Source organism: Perognathus longimembris, chromosome 13, assembly GCF_023159225.1.
Source record: "Perognathus longimembris pacificus isolate PPM17 chromosome 13, ASM2315922v1, whole genome shotgun sequence".
Classification (NCBI taxonomy): domain Eukaryota; kingdom Metazoa; phylum Chordata; class Mammalia; order Rodentia; family Heteromyidae; genus Perognathus; species Perognathus longimembris.
Genome location: NC_063173.1, coordinates 53,920,323 through 53,946,264, shown reverse-complemented (window position 1 = coordinate 53,946,264; position 25,942 = coordinate 53,920,323). Strand labels below are relative to the sequence as shown.

Sequence of the window (25,942 nt, the reverse complement as noted above, 5' to 3'; positions counted from 1 at the left end):
CTTCCAGTGCTCTCGGATAATTTTAAATATCATTGGAGTTAGGCAGGCTTTGAATAACTCAACGAATTATACCATGGGTTCACATGGTACAATTAGAAAAGGAAACTTGTTTTAACTAACTTTTGTTTCAGGATAACAAATCTATTTCATATATCTAGCTAACTTTGAAGTGAGTTTTAATAAGTTATGCTTTGAAATAATTATTTAAAGATTTTTTTTAACTTGAGATTTTCCCATTATTATTAGTTTATGATTTCTGGATCGTTGCCACTTGCTGCAGGAATAAAAACCACAAAAAGTCTGGTGAGTTATATTTCATTTCATTTTCTATTGGTATCAAGAGGAATGATTTATGATTTATTGATGATTTATGATTTACTTATTGATGAGTTATCATTTGTTCGATACCAAGAGGAATGATTTACGAATTCTGACATGATATAAATAGACTTTTTTACTTTTAAAAGATCATCCTTGATCTTCTGAGTTTTACTTAGAAGGATCTCTCTTTCCAAAATTGTAGGAAAGCAGTAAGTTGATGAGAGGGTTCTTAGCATGGGACCAAATCTTGTGCTAAGAGAACCTTTGTGCAAATAGGCGACATTTTGTAGAAAAATATCAAGCAGAGTCAATGAAAAAACCCTTGAAGCTTGAGATCCAGTCCATGACAATGACAATGAATATTGGAATGGCGTATGCTTACTGATGAATTGGTTACAAGGTGTATTACATGAAAATAGGTGTTTGTAATAAATCATCTATTACTTTGGAAGGAGCAAACTTATAACACATTATGTTAGTATATCTGTCCCAAAGCTGATAAAAATGAAAAGCCAAGATTTTAATAAATAATATTACACCAGCTAAAAATAATATGTGTCCTTGCATAAAAGATAAACATTAAGCTTGTTTCATAATCATGACGCCTTTCTGAATCTACCTTCCAGTCCTCTCCTCTACTGTCTCCTCTAGTGACAGTTATTAAAAATATACCTACTGCTTCATCTCCACTAAATGACAAGTGCTTCCTGAAATTGCAAAACTTCACCGTGAGAAAAGAATTTGCAGAAAGACATACAGGGTAGAGACAAATCTTGCACAAAGGGTTGAAGCATGCATTGCAGACAGAATTTAGAGACATAACGAGTATTCAAGTTTCTGACGTAGAACATGGTAGGAGTTGGGCATAGACGTCCAACTACCATGTAAAGGACTTGGAAATCTCTGCTAGGAGATCGTGATATTAACTCTTACCCCCCCCCCCCAAAGCCCTCTGAATGATTTTATCTTGAGAATGACAGGATCATGTTTTTGTTTGAGCAAGAGATTAGACTTGAAATGACTATAAGAGACAAACGAAGGGCCTATTCAACTAATGTAGAGAGAATGAAATCTGCCAACAAAGTCAAAACCCAGTAAATAAGCACTAGGAAATGGGTACTTGGGGCTGCGGGGAGAGGGGTAGATGAATGAAGAGGAGAAGAGGGGTAGAATGCAGTCAAGAATTCAAGATAGATCTTATAAAATTAAGAAAGGTGAGGGAAAGGGTGAGCTGGGAGGGAAGGATGAGAATGGTAGAAGAGGTGACATTGATCAAGATGCATTGTATTCATAAACTGCTTTGTTAAGTGGTGGCTTCCTTGTACAACGACTGAAAGAGTAGTTGTGATTTTAAAAATTATGCTAAGGAAAAAAAGAAGAAGAAGAAGGCTTTTAAAAGATCAGTATAACGGAAGAAGTTGCTGAGTTAATGTAGCTTTATTCCTTTGCAGGTCCAAGGCTGTCTAGTGATGAATGTCATCAGCTCTGCGTTAGCTGCAGGAGGAATGACAATCACCGCTTTGAGCTTTTTATCTGATGGCTTGTTTTTCAAAAATCTTCTGTTTAGTAACTTCATTTTTCTTGTGAGTTTTCCTTCTTTTCATGAAAGGCTATGGAAGAGGCAAGCCTGTTGAGCATTGGTTGTGGGGGGAAAAACAACTCTACATTTTTCCTAACTGCTAGATCACTTTGAGTAGTAGGGTTTTTTTTTGTTTTGTTTTTTTTTTTTTGGCCAGTCCTGGGGCCTGAACTCAGGGCCTGAGCACTATCCCTGGCTTGTTTTTGCTCAAGGCTAGCCACTCTGCCACTTGAGCCACAGCGTGCTAGATTACTTTGAGAAGTTGGAAGAAATTGGAGAAATAGAATCCTCTTTATTTCAAGGAAGGTTGCTTATTAACTTACACTAATCATAGAAGGTGGCGTTCCTCAGGACTCTTCCACACAAGCCTACTGATCAGTCTCTCTCCCATCATGGGGCCTCATTCCCCCTCCCCCTTCCTAGAACAATCTCAATAGGTTTCATTGTTCTACTTTCACATGTGCATAACCAGTATCAATTAGGTTTGTCCATCCCATTTGATCTTCCCCCTTAGGCTGGCACATGCCCTCCCACACAATAGTGTTTTACTTTCCCATCATCCCTTGGGTTTCTATAACAATTGTATCAAAGGGTTTCATCATGGTATTTTGCAAATTATCTATCTATCTATCTATCTATCTATCTATCTATCTATCTATCTATCTATCTATCTATCTATCTTATGTGTATGCCCCTGAAGCTCTTCTGTTTAAGGCTGGCACCCTAGCACTTGAGCCACAACTATATTTCCAGCTTTGTTGGTAGTTACTTCATAGACTTTCCTGCCTGGTCTGCCTTGGAACTGCAATCCTCAGATCTCAGCCTCCCGAGTAGCCAGGATTATAAGCTCACCCGTGTCTTGCTTTTCAATGAGATTCTTTATAAAATTTTTCCATGCTGACATAATGTACGCTGATGTTATTCACCGTCAGTCTCTTTCCTTCTCTCCCAAACAATCCACAGTGGAAATCATATAGAATGCCACCATTTATGACTCAGGTGCACATTTCACTTCTCTTCTGCCTGTGTTCTTCTGTCTGTGATGAGAAGTTAATAGTCGTAGAACACTTATGCTTTAGTAGTTACTGTGTATCATATTTTCTGTTCTATTTTTAAGCATTCATTGGAAGATGAATTTTTCTCTTTGATGCTTTAAATAATTTTTAGAGAAATCGATTTTAGTTTTGCCAGTGATTTTGATAGTTAATTGGAAGCAAGAGTCTCATGGACTTTCCTGCCTGGGCTGGCTTGGAATTGTGATCCTCAGAATGTTAATAAATAATGTTAACTATTCCAAGGTCACACTGAATTGGTAAAAGTCAGAACAGGTTCTAGAATTTCTTGCTTCAAGCTCTTTTTCTATTTGGGATTTTTCTATGCAGTTACTCTGAATAAGAGCATTCCTTTCTGTTTCTGAAAATGTGTTCACTCACAGACTTAAAGTGTATGATAATATCGTTGAAATTGGATTGGCCAGTTTCACATGGCTCTCATGGATCTGGGATCTTTGGCCTTCATAGTTACAGGAGCCTTGTCCTGCCATGTCTGTTGTGAAAGTATCAGCATTAACTTAAAATAGGTGGATCTCCACTAATCTCAGTCAATCACTCTCTGCCTAGAGCCATCTCATAAGGCCTGCCACACGGACATCCTAAGAAGTAAAGTATCAGTCTCTTAAATCAGTTCATACAGGAGCCCAATTTTATGTGAAAAGCTTAAGGTTGGCACTCTGGGAGACATCAGAAAGGAGAGCAACTCCCCAGCTTCCTCCAGTCCTCTTTGGACACACCTATATTACCAGATTACAACGATTAGAAGAGGTTGGAAAAGTGAGCAATCAGCAAGTAGAGATCATAAAACCTGGACTTGTTGGGCTGAACCATATGAGATTCCAATGATCACATGTAGTTGATTCAGAAAGACAGACGTTTTATATTGCTTAAACAAATATGTTCTATATGCTTCTACCTATGACATATTCCTATACATATTATATGTTTTCTGCCAGAAATAGAGCCTATACTCATTTTTTGCCTAGTTTTTAAATTTATTTATTAATTGAACACAAATTTTTTTGACAAGGTGTTGTGCAAAAAGGGTATAGTTACATAGTAGGGCAGTGTGTACATTTCTTGTGATATCTTACACCCTGTTTTTTTTTCCCTTCTCCTATACTCATTTTTAAAAACACAGTTACATACTATGTGAGATTGTTTTTATATTATTAGGCAACAGTTGAATATTTGAATCAGAGGCCGTATGACATACATACCTAAAATACATATGGTTTGGTTCATTACAGTATTTTTGCCAACTCCTCCTGGTCTATCCTTTTAAACAGTCAGCTTGCTGACATTAGGGAAATTGTCTGTTATATTTTCTGCTTTACATCAATGCATACAATGATACCTAAAATATAGATGCTATTGAGTAGATGATGCTTTAGTAGAGAAGTAAAATTTATTTTCTTTGAGCTTGGGTGGCCAGATTTCAAAATGATTCTCACCTGGCTAAAAAAAAAAAAAATGTCGACAGTGTTTTCCTTTCGTACTATTCCAGAAGGAGTATGGGAATCGATTTCTTTTTGCTTTAATTAAATGTCTAGTAGCTGCCTTCATTCCTTAGTTCATCACACTCCATCTTCAAATCGAATATTGGGGACTCTTCCATTTCCTAGACTTTGACTCTTCTGCAGTCTGCTCTCACTTTCTTAGAAGGTCCCAGTGACTTCAGAGCTACCTGATCACTCACACAAGTGAATAAACAACATTAACTCACCAGCAAACTGGTCTCCTCTACTAAGAAACTGGATATATATGTATATATATATATGCACATACCTATATGTATATATTTGCATATATATGTATATATGCACATACATATATACATGCATACACACATATCTTGTACATATCTGTGTACAATAACCAAAATATAGGATTGTATTATTGTGCCAACCACTGGAATTTCTAGTGCTCCAAAGGTGGACAGTAACCGTTATATAGTCAGCCCCCCATAATCCTATTTTTTTCATGTAAAATGCTATTTATTTTTATTACTTATTTTAAAAATGTATCTCTCTCCTCCCCCTCATTGCTCAATTAGTCATTTATACATATATATGTGTATGTATATGCGTATGCATACATATGTATATGTGTGCCTATGCATACATTTTATATTGTGTATGTACATATATTTTATATGACATAGAACCTGCATGTGAGAGGAAGTATGCAATCCTTGTCCTCTGAATATGACTTACTTCACCTAAAACAATAATTCCTAGCTCTCTTCATTTCCCAGCAATGCCATACTTTTTAAAAGCACTTCCAATTCTATTTCAGTAATAACAATAAACACTAGAGTGTGGGATAGCTATGATGATTTTTTTTAGTGACAAATGGACTCAAGAAGTGACAGTCAGTCAGCCAAGACTTGGCTAAGATTAAGCCAAGATTTCAATATTAGCATGGCTTCCAGACTCTGGCCAGTGCTCTTTCTCTTTCAGCATGGGAATTAGTAGTAAAGGTTTGGAACATGTGATCTCAGATCTCTCATATTTCCATGTCATAAATTTGTTTTCAGGGCATGGATTGTATCCTGCTTCTTTTAAGTGTGCTGGAATTCTGCATTTCAGTGTCCACTTCAGCATTTGCATGCAAAGTCACCTGCTGTGGCTCTAGTGAGGTGAGTATTGGCTTTTTTGTTTTTGTCGGTCCTGGGGTTTGAACCCTGGGCCTGAGCACTGTCCCTGAGCTCTTCAGCTCAAGGCTAGTGCTCTTCCACTTGAGCCACAGCACCACTTCCAGTTTTCTGGTAGTTAATTGGAGATAAGAGTCATACAGACTTTCCTGCCCAGGCTGGCTTTGAACAGTGAGCCTCAGAACTCAGCCTCCTGAATAGATAGGATTACAGCAGAGTCATCAGCACCCAGCTTTTTTTTTGGTTTTCCATGTAATCAAGCACAAGAATGTTGGAGTCTTAACTCAACACCTATTTATTATCTCTGAGTCAAGATTATTCTCAGCACTGTTTGGCTGTGCTTGGGATCTTCCAGCGTTGTACTCACAGGACTGGTTGGAGTCTGTGCTCATCTGAAGCTGCTCTTGCTCCTCATGGCTCATGGTACTGAAGAGATTTCCTCTCAGATGCAGAAATCATGTCAGTGCTCGTCTCTGAGAACAGGAGAGGGCCAACTCTGCTAAGTTTTGGGCAGCTCGTTGGAAGGGCTCACATAATAGGTCACATTCACCCAGAATAATGTCATGGATTAAACTTCTCTATGAGTTTGTGTCCACCTGGCACCAACAGAGCTTTCTGGCTGCTAATTATAAAAGTCACCAAAGAGGGCGAAAGTGGGGAAGAAGGAGAAAAGAGAGGAAGTGGGAGGCTCTGTGAAGATGGCAGGTGTGTTTTCCTGGGCTTGAGGGTTCCGGAGAAGGGAAGTGGGAGTGAAACCCAAGCTGCTGCATATCAGTGTCATTAAAAGACACCCTGAAGCACACACACACAAACTCACAGTCAAATGATAAAATGGAGTAGCAGGGTGAGGCTGTGGTATGGTCATTTACACCCTGGGGTGCCTCTTGACTGTCTTCCAGTAAAAAGACCACATCCAACAATCCACCGGTCCAGCCCCTAGAACAGCATTGAACAAGTACTATTAGCAGTTAGACTGTTAGGAAGGCCTTCAGTGTGGGAGCAGGTGTTTCCCTGAAATCATCAAAAGGTTTGGACGTCCCTGAATGAAACACAAAATAAGTGTAGCCTTTTGGTTTGAGAATGCACTCCTAATCTGAAACCTCAAATCACGGTCCCCGAGTACCTGCCCTAGAGCAGTTCTGGGCTGAGAATTCATTTCCACTACTCTCGTATGCCACACCAGGAGAGCAGAGGCTTGAGTCAGCACTCAAACCTCATCTATATTTTTGGGTTCTACTTCTGCCCCCTAGCCGACTTCCTGTTACATGAGTTTGTGAAGGAAGGAGCAGAATGTTCCTTATTTTCATGACAAATCTTGCCATTCTGGGACAGGGTGAGTTTGGCAGGGCTGTCTTTATTTGTGGAGCATACATGACAACTTGGAATCAGCTGCTGTTATCTACAGTGCAAAGGTTTGGAAGAACAGATCTGTATTTTCCATGCTGCCTTGATTTGTCCAGCTCACTGGGTGCCATCGGCATCCACATGGAAGAGCCGTTCACTCGAAGACTCAGCAACCACCAAGGAACTTCTCAGGACACACTCTCTTACCAGATGTATGTCTCCTAGGCCTAGCCTGAGCTAAGGAATCTAAGCCTGATGAAAGCACCAGACTGGTCTTTAAGATTCCACTCAGAGATGAAAGTGTATACACGGATCGTGATGGAGTTCTGTGGGTAGGAAAAGCATGTGCTCAGGGTGTTTGAGTGACTCAGTGACATTCTGTTCGGTTTCACAGGTTGTGCTAATTATGCCATCAGATGCTGAAATGGCAGGAAGAGCTTCTCCTGCTTTTCTCGAACAAGGTGTGAGGCCACCAGAAAGTCAATGTAAGAATGTGCCATAACATTGGCACAGACTTCCCTGCGGGAAACACACATTGGAAGCACCAGAATCCAGCTCTGATTTGTACCTGTCTGTGTCAGTGTGTCTGGGTCAATTCTGAATCATAGTCTCATTTTTTTTCTCTAGGAACTTGACAGCTCACCATATTAGCTCCTTATTAAAATCTCAAAAGTTATAGAAATTCATAAAATTTCATCCATATGGTTTTACACTCATGATTTCTAGAACTCTCTGTCTCTTTCACCTCTCCCTTCCTGCCCAGTGTTTCTCACTGGGCCATATTATATCTTAACCAAATTTGTGTGCTATTTGTAGTACACAAAATATGGTACTAACTCAAAATTTATTTCAAATGCTTGCTTTAGAACATTAATTTCATCAATTTTGGAGGCTTTCTAAGCAATTAACCCTGGATTTTTATGTTGTGAACCCCATATCTCTCCTCTCAGACTATGAGAAATAAATTTCTGATAAATTATCCAGTCTCAGATAATTTGTTATAGTAGCACAAACAGACTGAGACAACAGTCAATTGATTTTTTAAAATAAATATGCTAGGAGGCTACACTGAGGGGGAGAAACACCTCTTCAATAATTGGCACAGTGAAAAATGAACTTATGTATGCAAAGTTGAACACTTGCATCACATGTGCAAAATTCAACTCAAGATGGATAAAAGACATAAACAAGAGATAATAAAATTAGCAGCTGGGCACTGATGGCCCATGCCTTTAATCCTAGCTACTCAGGAAGCTGAGATCTGAGGATCACAGTTTGAAAGCATCCCAGGCAGAAATAGTCCTGCCTTAGACGCTAATCTCCAATTAACTACTCAAAAAACTGCAAGTGATGCTGTGGATCAAGTGATAGAGTGCTAGCCTTGAGCACAAAGAAGCTCAGGGATGAGCACCCAGGCCCCGAGTTCAAGCCCCACAACTGACAAAAATAAATAAATAAAATAAAACTTGCAGAAGAAAGCATAGGGGAAAGGGCCCTTATCTTGGTAACATTTTTCTTTTAGAAAATCACATCTAAAAGGCTCAGGCTACAAAACCAAAACTAATTAGCTAACTAAATAGGTCTATATCAAACTAAAAGTCTTCTATACATCAAAGGCAAATATATTGACATAAGGTAAAACAAATGTATGAGCTTGGGAAAATTATTTCAAAACTATAAACATACATATATTTATATGATAAGGGTTAATATCCAAAATTTATAAATAAATGTATAAAGCTTAATCATAGAAAATATGACCAAGTTTTAAAAAATGAGCAAATAACATGAATAGACATTTGTCAAAATAACACACACAAATGTCTGACAGGTGCATAAAGATGCCAAATATCACAAGTTATCAGAGAAATTTCAAGTGAAAAAATAGAATACTGTGGTGATAAGGACACATATAACATCTGGCCATTCTGTGAAGAGGAAAAATGTGAATATTATGTCCTCAAGCAAGTTTTCACTGAATAGTTTTGGCTTCTGCTCAATTTGCCAATATATTTCTCATCCTCAGTCTACATTTATTAAATATCCATCCTATCATTCAAGTTCAAAGTTAATGGCAGAAACTTTCCTGTAGTAAATTCTTAATCGATCCTAATTATAGGTCAATATTTATTATTTGTGTGAGAATTAGACTGCTCTTACGATGTGGTGTAAAGCATTTATATGACATCTCTGAAAAGTTCAGATAGTAAGCGCAAATAAGATTATTCAGAGTTGTGACCTGTTAAAATTAAACACTGCTGTTTCTATATTAACTGACTTATAAATAATTTTAACAAAAGTGCTCCTAGGTAGTTTTCAGTTACAGGTTATTAAAGAAAAAAATAGACGTGATTCATAAATAGAAAGCAACTGGCCTGACACTATTACTTTGATAGGTAAAATAATCGTGATCCCTTTGTGTATCAACTTTAAAATAACAATAAAGTAATTTTTAATACATGTTTTCTTCATGCTAAACAATTACTCTACTACTACATTATGTCTTCAAGAACAAATATTAAAATTCCAAAAGAAGTCTGGCGCATTGTCTTTAACTTGGCATATAGAACGAATATATTCGTTGGTAAATTTCATCATAAAATGGAAAAATTGCAATCTTCCATTGTTAACAGAGAGTAAATTCTAGTCTACTTTGCAACATACAAGTGTTTGTCTAAGCAACATTTATCACCCTCAACTACTGTGCTTTTATTCATGAATTAATTTTGAAATACCCTGACAAAATAAGGCAGTGTAGCATAAATATATTTCAAGGATAGATCCAAGCAAACTTGATAAGTTTTCATATAAAAATAAGGTGTTTTATTTTGGCTAGAATCACACAAGTAAAATCCTACAAATAATGTGATAAAGCATAGCCAGAAACTTTAGCTTTCTAGCTGTTAGTGTTTCTTATTCACAGTGAACTTGGGCACTTTGCTTAGTTCTCAGTATTAGCTTAATTCCTTTTCTTTCTGTCTCACTTCCTTATTATTCTCTGCTATTGGAAGAAACTACCCACTTATGCTTTATGAAAAAACCATCTGCTTCATGAAATAGCTTATGCTGAACTCCAGCCCTCCCTTCTTGAAATCAGCTGAATGTTGAAGTGGGTTGGAGTTTCAACCACAGACTTCCTGTTGCCAAAGGGTAATGTAGCCATACACGTTTCAAGCAAGGATAAAATTATTGCAAAATAAAAAGATGTTTTACCTTCCCTACCCCAACTGTTCAGAACATTTTTATGCACTTAAGATCATCTATGTGAATGGAGATGCATGGGAATTAAGAGAAGAAGATAATTCAAGGAAAGAAAAGGATACTTGGCCTATTAATTGCTAGCTTATATTTTCCAAACCTTGCCACCCCACTAAAGAAACAACAATAAATGTTGCAGGCAGATATATTAATAGGGATGACTTCCTAACATATGGAACAGGACAGGGAGTGGGGATTTGAAGAGCTCATCATGCTCTGCTCTTTCTGGAGAGAGTTTGGAGGATGGGTGATGAGAATTTGAGATACAGAGGGGATGTGGATCTACTTAAGAAGCAACAACACAATTGGTTGGTTGTACCCAAAGAGTTAGGGCTTTCTTATTTTCCTGGAGCAAGAAAGGCCAAAAAGAAAGAGAAGATAGCCCATGGGAACAAAAAGTGTTTTACCAAAAATGTGCATAGAAAGTTGTATAGTTAGATGAACACTAACTTCGGCCCCTGATTGTCACACTTAAACACCTGTTTTGTGGCTCTGCCACAGGAAAATGGGATGTTTCTAGCTTTAAACCAAAAGGATCTAGTAACAAGACATGACCTAGAGCCCAATCAGCAAAATGGAGAAATAGGAAGCCTGAGACCCTCAGTCCCCTAGATTGTTTTCTGATATGGCAATTATGAGATGAAATAGCCTTTGTGAAAACTCCAGAAATGAGTTAGCAAGCTGCAGCACCTCCAGTGGAGTAGAAATCCAAGAAGCACGACCTCCAAGTGGGCTGTATGGTTCCAATCATATGAGTTATTGCAAATGGTCACCAAATGCATATGAAAAAGTAGGTACAGTGGCTGTTGCCAGGCACTGGAGGGGCAGGGAATGGGGAGTTGTAGCTTTGTGTTTCCATGGGTATGGAGTTTTAGTCTCACAAGATGAAAAAGTTCTAAAGATCTACTACAAAGCAACACGACTACTACAATGAATTCTATTGATTTGCACATTGAAAATGGCTAACATACAGAATTATATGTTTTTTGTTTTTTGGTTTTTTTTTGGCCAGTCCTGGGCCTTGGACTCAGGGCCTGAGCACTGTCCCTGGCTTCTTTTTTTTTTGCTCAAGGCTAGCACTCTGCCGCTTGAGCCACAGCGCCACTTCTGGCCATTTTCTGTATATGTGGTGCTGGGGAATCGAACCCAGGGCCTCATGTATATGAGGCAAGCACTCTTGCCACTAGGCCATATCCCCAGCCCAGAATTATATGTATTTTTAACACAACTGAAAACTTTATGTAGAAAAAAACTAGAAAAGTCAATTGGCTTAAAGAAGATGATGCTGATTCTTATCCATGCACCATTACCTAGAAAAGCCTTTTGCGCTTGAGTCAGTGGTTTTTTTTTTTTTTTTTGCCAGTCCTAGGCCTTGAACTCAGGGCCTGAGCACTGCCCCTGGCCTTCTTTTTGCTCAAGGCTAGCACTCTGCCACTTGAGCCACAGCGCCACTTCTGGCCGTTTTCTATATATGTGGTGCTGGGGAATTGAATCCAGGGCTTCATGTGTAGGAGGCAAGCACTCTTGCCACTAGACCATATTCCCAGCCTGAGTCAGTGGTTGTTAAGATGAAGGTGGAAAGGATTTTGTTTGTCCTTCATTGTGGGTCTTTTCACAATGTTTGCTGACAATGCTTGGTGTCATGCCTGGGGGAAGATATGTGATATCTGAGTTTATATGTCCACATATTTTGGAGTGAATCTCTCCCTTTCTCTCACTGTCTCTGTCTCTCTGTCTCCCTCTCTCTCTCTCTCCCTCTCTCTCTCTCTCTCTCTCTCTCTCTCTCTCTCTCTCTCTCTCTCTCTCACACACACACACACACACACACACATCCCTAAAAAGGAAGCCAGTCCCTTTCTTCACCAGAAGAGTTGGTATGTGCAGTTAATGACTTACTCAGCACCTGCTGAGTCTCAGTGACTGTTCACACTGGAGTCCTGGTAGCTCAAGGGAAAGCAGAAGGAAGCCTGTGCGCTGAGCCCTGCATTCTCTGCAGCTGGCTTGGGTCCCCTTGCTCAGACTCAGAAAGCCATCCCAGTTGCTGGAGTGAGTCCAGTCTTGCTGCATCTTCCCACAGCAGCCATTTTCTTCTTTCTGATTTCCCTTGGAAGGCTCAAGCTGTCTTGAGGGCAAAGCTCTATTGATAGAGTGGCTTGAGGAAGGAGGAGGCTCTAGAATAGCCAGTGTGTGTGTGTGTGTGTGTGTGTGTGTGTGTGTGTGTGCGCGCGCGTGCATGTGTATGTATTTTTATCTATCTTTATATGTACATGTATATACCTACATGTGGAGTGGTATAGATAAATAATCTTTGTACATACACTCCCCCACACATACCCCCCCACACACACATACCCCACACACACATATTTTCTAAGCCAGGTGCCAGTAGCTCACACCTGTAATCCTAGCTACTCAGGAAGCTGCTATCTGAGTACCAAAGCTCAAAGACAGACTTGACAGGAAAGTCTACAAGACTCTTATCTCCAATTATCCACCAAAAGGCTGGAAGTGGAGCTGTGGCTCAAGTAGTAGAGGGTCAGTTTTGAGTGAAAAATCTAAGGGCTTTTCTATGTCCTATTATTAATGTTCTTAGTTACATAGTGTTGAATGTCCTTGAGAGTCATAAATAATTACTATTAGTCATTACCTTTATATTATAATTGATATTAGTATGTATTTTTACATTTATGTTATAATATATATTTCTTATACTTACCCTATATTTGTTCCATATATGCTTATATTTATTATTCATTTATTATATTTATTGTTGTAGTAGACATTTAATTATATTATGAAATGTTATTATTTATCATTATTACCATTACTGCCAATATTATTAGTACGGTGCTAGTTAAAGACCATCCAGAAACAGTTTCTCTCCTCTACACAACAATTCTTGCTTTTGTTTTGTATTTAACATAGGGAAACATAAATTTGGCTAACGATAGGTAGTTAGCAAGTATTAATAGGTTAATTCACTTGTGTAAAACTCCATGACTCCTACACTCTCTGAGCATTAGTTGTTCTTGTTTTTTTTGTTTTTTTTTTCTTGTATATATATTTATTTGTTTGGAGAAAGGGTAGGGAACAACAAAATGGTGAGACAAAAGATAAAAGGTGAATGAATGCAACAACAATACTCACAAGAAAATATGTTGGAAATGAACTTTACAACTTGGAGGAGGGAGTTGGGGAAGGAAAGTGGGAGAAAAATGAAGGAGGGGGTAATACTGTTCATCAAGAAATATATTCATTGCCTTATATATGCAGCTGTAACCCCTCTGGTACAATATCTTGACAATAAAATTAAATTTTAAAAAATAAATAAATGATAGTTGTTCTTGTTTTTTTAGGTGATTTTTCCCCCTGAATTTACTAAAGCTTTAGAGAAAAGGGAAGTGTGGGCACATTTCTCAAATCCACGGGTCTGTAAAGCCTCACATCCTTTGCCTCAACAGCCCTGAAGGAAGGAAGAACTGGCGACATTCAGAAGACCACAAGTAGAACCTGCTCATTAGACTTGGAGAAGACAGAGTTAGAGCCGCTTGTGGGGGCTTCTGGGAGTTCAGCAGGGACCAGCCGGAAGGGCCACGGGCCAGGTAGGCAATGCAGTAGCATCTTTCTCTGCTCACCTCTCCTTCTGAGGCAAGGATACAGGGGAATCCCATCGAAGCACCTTGAATGCGATGATCACCCTAGCGTTTCAGAATTCAAATGGGCAAAGAAAAATGACATCTGATTTTAACTACTCTGCTGTTTTCTTCTTTAGTTAAGATATAGCATACATCTGTTGCATGGGTGGTTTCATTATGATATTTCCATACTCCACATACCCAGTGCACTTTGAACAACTTTGTCCCTTCCAGGATATTTGTATTCTCATCTTCCCTCTTCCCAAACATGATATTTGATGGGTGAAATCTTCATATGTGTGTGTGTATTCATACATATAGTCATATATATATATACATATAGAGAGACAAATACATGTACAACCACAGATACATTCACATATATACATACACAAACATATGTAATTTCCTATCTTTTTTATCCTACCATTTATCAAGTGAATAATCTTGGTGAGTCCCATGGCTATATGTTTAATGGGAACACAGATCTTTTTTTTCTTATTTATTGTCAAAGTGGTGTACAGAGAGGTTACAGTTTCATGCATTAGGCCTTGGGTACATTTCTTGTACTGTTTGTTACCTCCTCCCTCATTCACCGCTCCCCTTTCTCCTTCTCCTTTCCCACCATGAGTTGTTCAGTTGGTTTACACCAAATGGTTTTGCAAATATTGCTTTTGGAGTTGTTTGTCTTTTTATCCTTTGTCTCTTGATTTTGACATTCCCGTTCACTTCCCTAGCTCTAATACCAATATATACAGTTTCCAATGTACTCAGATAAGATAGAGTGATAGTGTGGGTACAACCACAGGAAGGGCATACAAGAGGATCATCAATAATAGAAGCTACAGTTTCACATGGCATGTGGAAAGTAATTACAACTGTGATATAACAGTCATTTCCATAACATGGAGTTCATTTCACTTAGCATCATCTTATGCATTCATAAGGGCATAGCTATTAGGCTCTTGTAATCCTCTGGTGTGACTAGCCTAAACCTGTGCTAATTATTCCCTGTGAGGGAGACCATAAAGTCCATGTTTCTTTGGGTCTGGCTCACTTCACTTAGTATAATTTTTTCCAAGTCCTTCCATTTCCTTACGAATGGGGCAATGTTATTCTTTCTGATAGAGGCATAAAATTCCATTGTGTATATGTACCTCATTTTCCTGATCCATTCATCTACTGAGGGGCATCTGGGTTGGTTCCATATTTTAGCTATGACAAATTGTGCTGTGATGAACATTGTTGTGCTGGTGGCTTTAGTGTGTTCTTGTTTGTGGTCTTTTGGATAGATGCCCAAAAGTGGGGCTGCTGGGTCATAGGGAAACTCAATGTTTAGCCTTCTGAGGAATCTCCATACTGTTTTCCAGAGTGGCTGAACCAGTTTACATTCCCACCAACCAAGAAGTAGGGTTCCCTTTTGGCCACATCCCTTCCAACATTTATTATTGTTAGTTTTCTTGATATATGACATTCTTACTGGGGTGAGGTGGGATCTCAATGTTGTTTTGATTTGCATTTCTTTTATGGCCAGTGATGTAGAGCACTTTTTCATATGTCTCTTGGCCATTCTCATTTTCTCATCAGAGAAGTTTCTTTTTAAGTCTTTAGCCTACTTGTTGAGGGGGCTGTTGGTTCTTTGTGGTTTTGTTTTGAAGGAATTTAATTTTTTTAGTTCTCCATATATTTTAGATGTGAGGGTTTTGTCCATTGTATGGCCAGTAAAGATCGTTTCCCAATCTGTGGGCTTTCTGTTTATCTTGTGAGCTATGTTCTTCGCCCTGCAGAAGCTCTGCAGTTTGATGCAGTCCCATTTGTCCAACCTTTCTTTGATTTGTCGCATTTCTGGGTCTTTGTTAAGGAAGTTTCGTCCTGTGCCAAGGAGCCCAATTGTTTCTCCTACTCCTTCCTTTAGTGTTTTCATGGTGTCTGTTTTTATTTCGAGGTCTTTAATCCATTTGGAATTGATTTTGGTGCAGGGTGATATGTAAGGATCTAGTTTTAGTTTGTTGCAGGTGTTGAACCAGTTTTGCCGGCACCATTTGTGAAAGAGGCTATCTTTCTTCCAAACTATTGTTTTAGCTCCTTTATCAAAGATTAAGTAGGCATAGTTCTGTGGGTTCATTTCTGGGTCTTCAATTCTGTTCCATTGGTCTTCAGTCCTGTTCCTGTGCCAATACCAAGCTGTTTTTATTACTATAGCTTTATAATACAGCTTGAAGTTGGGTATTGTAATTCCTCCAGCATGGAACATAGCTCTTGGGTCTTTAAATTCTCTCTGGCTGTTTGTCAACCGGATAGAACATGAGCTGCCAGGCTGAGCTCAGCCACCGATTCCTTGGGCAACTTAGTTGTTATGACTGAAAAGTGGAGTTCTTTAACCTAGGGTTCTGACTCCTACACATCTTCTCATATTACCACATGCAGCTATTTCTCCACGTGGGATAGACTCAGAAGTAGGCTTCTGCTGGCAGGTAGGAAAGTAGAAAAAAAATAGCTTATATAGAGAATTGTGCAAGTGCTCCAGGCTGTAGCTGGAGTCCATCACCCAGCACTGGCTGACCAGTGATTATAACTTGAACCTACTCTTCAGTATTTCACTAAGTGGATACCATTCCCATCCACAACTTAAACATTTTATTCAGAGTTTCCTTAAAACTAAGATACATTTTACTAGCTAACTTGCTAACATTCAGGACTGGTGTAAGGCTTAAAAGTACCATGATAAAATATGAGGAAAGGGCTGGGGATATAGCCTAGTGGCAAGAGCGCTTGCCTCGTATACATGAAGCCCTGGGTTCGATTCACCAGCACCACATATACAGAAAATGGCCAGAAGTGGCGCTGTGACTCAAGTGGCAGAGTGCTAGCCTTGAGCAAAAAGAAGACAGGGACAGTGCGCAGGCCTTGAGTCCAAGGCCCAGGACTGGCAAAAAAAAAAAAAAAATATATATATATATATATATATATATATATATATATATATATATATATATATGAGGAAAGTCTCTAGGATGAATTCAAATAAATGTTAACATTAGACAAAAAATAACGTGCAGTTTGATTGCATGAGTAGTACAGAAATTGGAAAGGAGAAGAATGAAGGTTGAATCTTCATCATCTCTCATGACTTGAGGGGAGTGTGCTTGCTGTTGAGTGCTGGAAGAATGGAAGAGAGAAGGCTACACATTCCAAGTTTTGTAGGGCCTTTGCCAACAAACATTGGAGACCTTTTTTTTTTGGCCAGTCCTGGGGCTTGGACTCAGGGCCTGAGCACTGTCCCTGGCTTCTTTTTGCTCAAGGCTAGCACTCTGCCGCTTGAGCCACAGCACCACTTCTGGCCATTTTCTGTATATGTGGTGCTGGGGAATTGAACCCAGGGCCTCATGTATATGAGGCAGGCACTCTTGCCACTAGGCCATATCCCCAGCCCCTGGAGACCTCCTTTAAGGGGTTTATTATCTATAGTCAGTAGATTATGTCAAGCCTGGAGAAATCCTCATGAAAGCATAGCTTTGTGGTTTTATTCTCTTTGGGCATTGGCAGCACCACCATGATACCACAAGTGGTGACCAGGGAGACTGTTACAGTAATCAGATCAAATGGAACCATCTTTGACCAACCTCAACCTACCCACCAGATGGACTACAGCCTGAAGAAATACATCCTGGATGAAATCAAAGTTATTGGGGTAAATCCAATTTGGAACATGTTGGGATGGGGTGAAGGGCAGGGGAGAGAAGTATTATGACTTGTGTGATCCCTTGTGAGTGTGGAGACCAAAGGGTTTTGCTGGAAGGACAACAACCTGATCTTCAGGCCAGTGGAATTCACTCAGAGGGCTGTTGCAATCTTCTGCAGAACTTTATTCCACAAATGAAAAATGTTTATTTCCCCCTTATCCTGAATTTGAGTGTTTTTATTGTTTTAATATTTGGGGAGGAGGGAAATTTTTTTTACAGTCTAGTTCTTTATACTTTCTTTTCTGAAGCTGATGATAAAGAATTACATCATGTTTACCTATTGCGTGGCACTCATTGGTATTGATTTTTAAAAGAAAAAAAAAGTCCTTTGTTGTAAATGATAGGAAAATACATACCTTTTTCTTGTTTTCTCCTTTTGGGAAATGACTAGGGTTGTTTGCCTTTGGTTGATCTCAGTCTTCTCATGCAGGGCTTATTAAAGAAGCTCAGTTGGATCCAAGCCAAGATTGATTGCCTCAAAACCTAGGAGGAAAATATTCCTCAAAACTCCTGACTTTGAAAGCTCTCTCTCTGTGTTAACAGCTGTTAGGCTCAGGTGGCACAACCTTGAAAAGCTTGATACACGTCAAAAGCACTGTGCCTATGAGTTGAAGGTGGATGTAAAAACCTTCCCATTTGAGGGTCCTCAGGATAGGAGCATGAACTGAAGACCATGGATTGGATAGGCACCTGGTGCCAGGTTGTATCTAACAGGACATGGGAGATATGGAAAATGGCGTCCATATTTCCTGTGCTCAAGAGAGCATGATGATTTTCATGTGTCCCTAAAAGGTAGAAAAGGGGTTTCTAGCTGTGGACTCAAGAGAGCCCACCATTTGCATAAACTGAGGTACCCTGGCCGCTAAGCACTTGCCTGGAAGCTCCAAGTAGTGATATTGTGTAGCAGAACAGCTTTTCCTTCACAACGAAGGCTCGCTTACTGTCTTGTGCCTGTGGTCTCCCTGGAATCTTCTAGAAGGTGCTAAAACATGAAGTTCTAGGATAGTTCTAGAAGTTCTAGGCATACTGTCTTTACACATGATGATTTGAACTTTGGTTCCCTTTCTCTCCCAACAGGCAATCCAGATCCTATGTGCTATCATGGTGTTGATTTTTGGGATCCTTTTGGCATGTGCTCCCTTCTCTCCAGATTTCACTCCAGTATTTTCTTCCCTAATAAAATCAGGCTATCCATTCGTTGGACCCGTGTGTGTAAGTAGAATTCTGCTGGACAGAGGCATGGGGATGAGGAGAGAGAAAGTATCAGTGCTCACTATAGATTCTTCTACTGCATTGAAGCATTTCTGTTTGCCAGGAGTGGTGGGACATGGTGGGGCTGTCAGTCTGTATGAGTTTTCAGGGGAGAGAAGCACACAGGAGGATAGGAAGAATCTGATTTTAGGTGTGTTCCTCAGCTGACTTAACCATTTCTTTTGAATGTCATCTGATTTTCTTCATTCTATCATATAGGATGATCTTAGAGGCATCGTTCTGGGCTCAGCTAAAGTTTCATAAAGTAGGACACAGGGGAGGAAGGAATTTCTATATGGCAACTTTCTGAGATCAAATCAGACAAAGGATTCCACAAGAAAAGAAAACCGCAAGCCAGTATCCTAAGAACATAACATTCTTTAACAGAACCCCAGCACTCAGAGTTCAACAGCACATTAGATACATCATTCAACAAGATCAGATGGAATTAATCTCAGGAATAAAGGCTTATGCAAATCAGTAGATATACTATAGCAATGAAAGGAAGGATGTACATTACATGAACATCTTCTATCTTTTCTCTTTCTTCCCTAAAGACTACCTGATTCCAAAATTTCTTCTTTCATTAAAAGAAATCTATTTATTGGCTTTTAAGATCTCCATTTTGTTTATTGGGACCTATTTGTATTCATATATGACATTTCTCCTGCCTTCTGAATGCTACTTTGGAAAAAGGAGCAAATGTATGTACTTCAATGAGGCATACATCATTGATCATTTGTTCTGTAGGGATTTGGGGGGAGGGGCTCTTCTTGTTTTTTTTATGAATATTATGATGGGAATATTGTATCTCTCTTGTACCAGCAGTGGTCTTCACAGTGATTTTTTTCCTTTCCTGAGTAGTTTATCATCTGTGGATCTCTGTCTATCATCACAGATAAGAAGTCAACTAAACCTTGGGTAAGTATGAGAACCATAACCCACTAGCTGTGAGTCAAGAAACACGATTCTTTAGGGTCAGGGTCTCCATTGAAAAGCTGGAAACTAAACTGCAGAGTAGCTAGTGGGTGTACTTAGAAAATGACTTGGGACCCTTCACAACCCTGTCCAGATGACAGTATTCTGATTGTGGGTCCCAAAACAAAGTCTGTATTTAGGATGTTGTGGCATACCCTGGACCAGTGCCCAGAAATCTCATACCAAAAAATACTTCTTTTTTTTTTTTTTTTTTTTTTTTTTGCCAGTCCTGGGCCTTGGACTCAGGGCCTAAGCACTGTCCCTGGCTTCTTCCCGCTCAAGGCTAGCACTCTGCGACTTGAGCCACAGCGCCGCTTCTGGCCATTTTCTGTGTATGTGGTGCTGGGGAATGGAACCTAGGGCCTCGTGTATCCGAGGCAAGCACTCTTGCCACTAGGCTATATCCCCAGCCCCAAAAAATACTTCTTACTTGTGGTAATATACGGCAGGTAATAGACTTTCAAATTTAGCTCTGTACTGATGAAGAGGCTCATAATATGTTATTAAAAGGTGTATTTGTTGTAGGTTCAATGTTAAAAATCCTTCAGCAAGTCAAGATGAAGTTCTGGTTAATACAAAGAGTTAACTTTCTGTTATTTTGAAAGTCTTATATGGTCCATTTCCACCATGATCTTAAGCAGAAACTGCCTTTTTTTCCTTTCTTTTTAAAAAATTATCTTGGTTGTTGTAAGTTTAAGTTTATGAACATAATGAATCTTGATCTGTGTCTCCTCCTACAACAATCTCATCCCCCTTCAACCTCTACCGTCTCTTCCTTTTCTTAGTTTTGTGGTATATACAATGAATTCTTAACTGTGTTCTTTCTCCCTTTCCCATTTCATTGTCTATCCCCTCTCCCCTATGGCCCTATCTTCACCAACCCCCATTAGGTCTCATATCCTAAAGCTTTGACTGCCTGGGCAGAGTATGGACCACAGGATTAAGGCATGGAATTAGTTCAATGGGGAAATGGGACATCTCAAACTACAGCACTGGCTGAGTGGAGGGAAAAGGAGATGTTTAGTTTCTATCCCCAAGGGGGATTTGTAGGCAAGGCCTCTTGGAACAATCCTGTCAGTCTCTGGGGTGAAGAACCTAAGGAGAATCTTGGCTGCCACTTCATTGGCGTTCTGTCTGTGGGGAGAGGCATTGCATGTATGCATTTCCCCCACTTACAACTGACCTAGGTTCAGATTTTTTTTCTGGATTCTTAGAAATTAATCATGAATACCGAAATAAATAATGAGCCCAGACCTCTTAAGGCAGACAAGAGAAAGTCTTTGCCCAGCAAAGAGGTAGTTAGAGATGTTTGTAGCTCCTGAGAAGGATCTACACTCTACCTTTTTCATTCAGGTTCACAGCAGTCTGGCCCTAAGCATCGTGAGCACTCTATTTGGTCTTCTGGGTTTCATTCTCCTCTCTCTCAATTTGAGTGTCATGGATCCTGCAGTACATAAGTGTGAGCTGACTATTCCACCAACTGAGAGTAGTTATCACTATTACCATTGGAGCAGATATAATGAATGCTACATGACCAAGATCAGTTTGGCTGTAAGTATTTCTATCCATTTTGTGAATTTTGTTTTTTTGTAATTTATTTATTAATTAAACACAAATTTTTTGACAAGGTGTTGTGCAAAAAGGGTACAGTTACATAGTAGGGCAGTGTGTACATTTCTTGTGATATCTTACACCCTGTTTTTCTTTCCCTTCCCTAGGTCAGGTAGACATATATACAATACACAATTCACATTTTGTGAATTTTTTGAAGGCTGTGTTTTCTTCATATTCTTTCTTTTAAAAATATTTACAATCTAAAAACATACAAATAAAAATATTTACAATCTTTCATGTGTGGGCATCTTCGGAGGACCAGAGCTATGGAACAGAAAGGGAGCCATGAACATGAAATTCAAAGGTTTACATACTAATAGGACAAAACTGAAGAGTGAATTTCAATGGAGGTCAATTTTCAAAAACAAATCTAAAATGTATTATTAGTAGAGTGAATTAGGAATCCAAAATATTCCATATTAGAGGCATAAACTGAGTTTTTCAACCTAAGGATCTTGATACATGGACTGGTGAATTAAAATAGGCAAACACAGGAGCTGAGGATATAGACAGGAAGGAGACCATTTGCAGGCTGTGGGCAAATCTCTGGGATTTTTGGTGCCCAGAGCTGAAGAGGGGGAGGGAGAGAGAGAGAGAGAGAGAGAGAGAGAGAGAGAGAGAGAGAGAGAGAGAGAGAGAGAGAGAGTGATTTGAGCAAACATCTAGATGATCCCTGAAAAATGGAGAACAGGAGATAATATATATACATATATATATACATATATCACATATATATACATATATAATCACAGTAATGAGCAACCCTAATTATATGCAAATACTTTGGGGTTTTTATTAAACTTTTTTCCTTTATTGTCAAAGTGTGGTACAGAAAGTTTACAGATTCATTTGTAAGGCAATGAGTACATTTCTTGTTCAACTTGTTACCCCCTCCCTCATTTTTCCTCCACCTCCCCAAGACTTTGTTTTATCACAGCCTAAAGAGATAGAATTCATTAAGTTAGGAGGTAAGGAATATAGGGAGATGGAGAATGGTAAGGGTTAATATTTATAAGAGAATTCTACCTTATTGGAAGAAGGAAAGCAGTGAAGGTTGGCTAAAAATGTTATGTCTTTTGATTGTTTTTATATATACTATCATAAGTTAAGTAGCACAGGGAGGTTTCATTTTGACTCATTCATAATATATATACACTGTACCTTCATCACCCTTTGGTACCGGAACTTATCCCTTCTGCCATTCTCCCCCATTGTCTCTCTTGCTAAATCTCCATTCCTCATAGAGCTGGCCTTAGGCCATTCTCCTTCAGTTCACAAAATCATGAGAAAAAGTATTTAAAACTGAGGCTGAGGGTAGTTGGAATAAATTAACATCTGACATCACTAATTCAAGTGTGGGAAAGAGAGTTGAGGAAAACTTTGTGCAGTAGATAAACTATGAATGCAGGGTGGGAGGTTGTGTTTTGTAAGTAAGAGAGATTGATTTGAGCTCCTTGGCTGGGATAATGCCTTAGTAATGTAGAGGAATTCTTTCTCCTCTTTAAGAGAACAAGAGATGGAGGCAATCACTATATCTCTGTTTTCTGTCAAGGGGCCTCTGACTCAGGACAGAAATGGTAGCACCCAAACTGTTGCTGTGTGGAGTCCTGCTTGAGTTGATTTGGGTTGTTAAAAAAATACCATTTTGTTACCTTGATAGTTTTCTTGGGGCGGGGGAGTGGGGGAGGCCAAAGAAACACCCTAAGGATTTCATTTCCACATATGTGTCTACCATATACCTTTTCATATATATATATATATATACACACACACACACACATATATATATATGCCAACTCATTGATCCTCACAAATCCTTGAGAAGGAAACACCATTTTGCATAATTTATAGACAAGTCAATAAAAGCTAGAGATGCAGAGATACCAGGCTAGGCCCATACTGAGCAGTGAAGTTGAATGAGAAACGATTCGCTCTCAATCCTGAATGTTAGCTTAGCATTCTGCTCCTTTATTGACTGAATAATGCAACCAAGGTTGCCTATCTCTGAGGGATAAGAAGGAAGGGTATAAAACATCTTTGTGAATTTAACCACTCTTCCCATCCCTCTCCTCTCAATGAAATCAAGGAATAAAGAGATTGATTTCAGCCAATGGCTAGACTTGTGAGCATCTCAGTTTCCTTCCTTGTGAAGCCTTTACTCTCTGATGGTGGAGGTGATCTTCATCTCCTCAAATCCCTCCCAGCTGGGCCTGAAGACGAAGATGACTCAATGACTCCCAATGTCTCATCTTCTTGACCTCAGGGGGTCCTGGGATTGATGCTGGTCTGTACACTGGTGGAGCTGGGTCTGGCTGTCCTGTCTGTTGTGCTGTGGTGGATACAGTCTAATTCTGACTTCCCCGGGGTGAGTACACTTCTGGCCTCCCTGAATCTTTCCTGCTACTTCTTTGGAGATGTGTTGAGTTTGGACATCAAGGAGGAGTGATAGAAGGAACAATATGTTGGCATGATATGTCCAAGGGAGGGGCTTTGATGGAGATGCAGGGAGTCAAAGACAGTTGACCAGCTAAGGCTTCAGAGCACGTGTAGGTTGTTGAACATGAGAAATCACCTGGTCCATTCCTTCTATGTTGCTAGCAAAGAAATGGAGGCACCAGGATATGAAGTGTTTGTCCTGGCATTATGCTGTGAGCTTGTTCCTTTGTTTGGAACACAAAAACCAGATGGCTTCTCTTTAAGTAGAAGGACTTCTGGCCATGGCAACTAGTGTCTTTAAAGGCCATTTGCACATGTGACTGTGTGTACTCGGCATCTTATGCTCTTCTTTTCCTTCCTTTGGACCTTAAATTACCTTTGTGTCCCCCAAAGTTATTAAAGAGCTGTTAAATTAATTTACAAGTGTATATGCTTATTACCTCTGTGAACTCATGGCTTCGTTTAACAGAATTTAAAAGTTTGCTTTACTAAAAATTTTAATTGTAGAGAGCAGACCTCAGTTATCGAGGGAGCTCAATGCTGTGTTATACTCATGTTGGGGGTAGTTAGGGAATCCATGTTTTTAAAAAAAGAAGGAAATTGTATCTATCTATTTATCTATCTGTCTATCTACATTCAGTGAATCCAAATGAAGTCTGAAACCTATTTTCTTTCTTCTAGAGAGTGCATTTTGTGTCCCAGACTTCATATGATAAACTCAACTTCTCAAACCAGGAGATATCTCAAAACACATACGAGGAACTATTGAAGAATTAAGAATAAAAAAGGAAAATATCAAACAGAAAGGTCATGTAGACTAACCATCACAAAAGCAATTCTTGTGTTCTGTAAAATTTAGGTCATTTATATAGCGAATAATAAAAAAGTTTTTGAATGTATATGTTCAGTGATAGTCTTTCATTCTATCTCTTTCCCTCTCTCCTTCCCATCTCTTAAACCTCTCTCTATCTCTCTCAGTGATACTTTAAAACCTAGGCCTCACACTTTCTAGACAACTAAACCCACTCTCCTAATCTTCTTGATTTTAGTTTGTTTATCAGATAGCCTCTTACCTTTGTGATCCTTTCACCTCCACCTGTGAGTAGTTGGGATTACAGGTATCCACCACCGTGCCTGTCACTCAGTGAAATTCTCTTGACTTATATAACCTTGTGTTCAGCAAAAGCAAAGGCCTATAATTTCCCTAGAGTTCCAGACATTATCCAGAGAACTGAGCAGAATCTGCCCTTAGAACGTAATGATATGGAATCATCCCAGATACCCTTCGAAGGGCAAATGGGTCAAGAATGTATGATATGTATGTATGTATGTATGTATGTATGTATATGTGTGTATACAGTGAGTGGAGGAATTTTACTCATATATTAGGAAGAATAATATTGTATCATTCATAAGGAAATGGAAAGACTTGAAAAAAATTACACTAAGTGAAGTAAACTAGACTCAGAGAAACAAAGGTTGCATTGTTTCCCTCATTTGTGGCAGAGCACATGTGCCTATAAATCTACAAGTAAACACAGTGGGTGGTAAGAAAGTGGCTACAAATGAATTAACTGGCATATAATAGACTCTATGGAGAGCTCAAATAGTATAATTCTGTAGAAAGTCTAAGTCAATGCCCAACCAAATCAGCACCAGGATGTGGATTTACCCAAGAGGACCAAAGGGAGAGGGGAAGACCAATGTGGGGGTGGGGAGACAGAATGCAGTCAAGAATTCATTGTCCATAAAACTAAGAGCTTGCATTGGAGTCCCATCCTGCTCCTACCTTCATTGCTCCCTTTATGCTCCTGAATGAATTTTCAAGAGAAACAGAGGAAGGTATCAACAGATGACCTGAAACTGGAGATCACAATGACTGATACTCACAGAGAAAGATCCCCACAGATAGTAGCCTGTTTTAGTCAGAAGGAAACCCTCCATTTCAGATGAAGTATGAGTAAAAATAGGCATTATAACACCCAGCCACGCTGTCATCAGCCCACTGTGAATCTGAGCCACGTGGAAGGTAAGAAAACACCCTCTGAAGAGGTGGAGCTCTTAAAAGATGCACG

General features: G+C 39.2%; 1 protein-coding gene and 2 long non-coding RNA genes across 4 annotated transcripts; 2 read left to right on the top strand and 1 right to left on the bottom strand.

The window, feature by feature from the left end:
• Nucleotides 1-1,972: 1,972 nt before the first annotated feature.
• LOC125361719 lies at nt 1,973-7,925 on the bottom strand. Its single transcript, XR_007212982.1, has 3 exons — nt 7,411-7,925; nt 6,816-6,821; nt 1,973-1,982 (listed from the first exon to the last, which is right to left on the bottom strand). It is a non-coding gene; the product is annotated as an uncharacterized LOC125361719 (long non-coding RNA).
• Nucleotides 5,127-7,380, top strand: LOC125361717. Its single transcript, XR_007212981.1, has 2 exons — nt 5,127-5,593; nt 7,347-7,380. It is a non-coding gene; the product is annotated as an uncharacterized LOC125361717 (long non-coding RNA).
• Nucleotides 7,926-13,622: 5,697 nt separating the features above from the next.
• Nucleotides 13,623-24,763, top strand: Ms4a6a (membrane spanning 4-domains A6A). 2 transcript variants are annotated; one of them, XM_048360829.1, is made up of 7 exons: nt 13,623-13,812; nt 17,392-17,536; nt 18,666-18,800; nt 19,704-19,760; nt 21,171-21,368; nt 23,695-23,796; nt 24,549-24,763. In XM_048360829.1, exons 2-7 carry the CDS (start codon nt 17,399-17,401, stop codon nt 24,642-24,644), a joined length of 726 nt encoding a protein of 241 aa, XP_048216786.1. In that variant the 5' UTR covers nt 13,623-13,812; nt 17,392-17,398; the 3' UTR covers nt 24,645-24,763. The 2 variants fall into 2 exon arrangements, with proteins under 2 accessions (XP_048216786.1, XP_048216787.1); XM_048360830.1 differs by lacking the exon at nt 19,704-19,760 and having other exon boundaries at nt 13,625-13,812.
• The last annotated feature ends 1,179 nt before the right edge of the window (nt 24,764-25,942 follow it).

Coding starts and splice junctions, on each gene's coding strand:
- Ms4a6a (XM_048360829.1), top strand. CDS start 17,399: ATGATACCACAAGTGGTGACCAGGGAGACTGTTACAGTAATCAGATCA. Junction 17,537..18,665: donor ATGAAATCAAAGTTATTGGG/GTAAATCCAATT, acceptor CTCTCCCAACAG/GCAATCCAGATCCTATGTGC. Junction 18,801..19,703: donor CATTCGTTGGACCCGTGTGT/GTAAGTAGAATT, acceptor TTTCCTGAGTAG/TTTATCATCTGTGGATCTCT.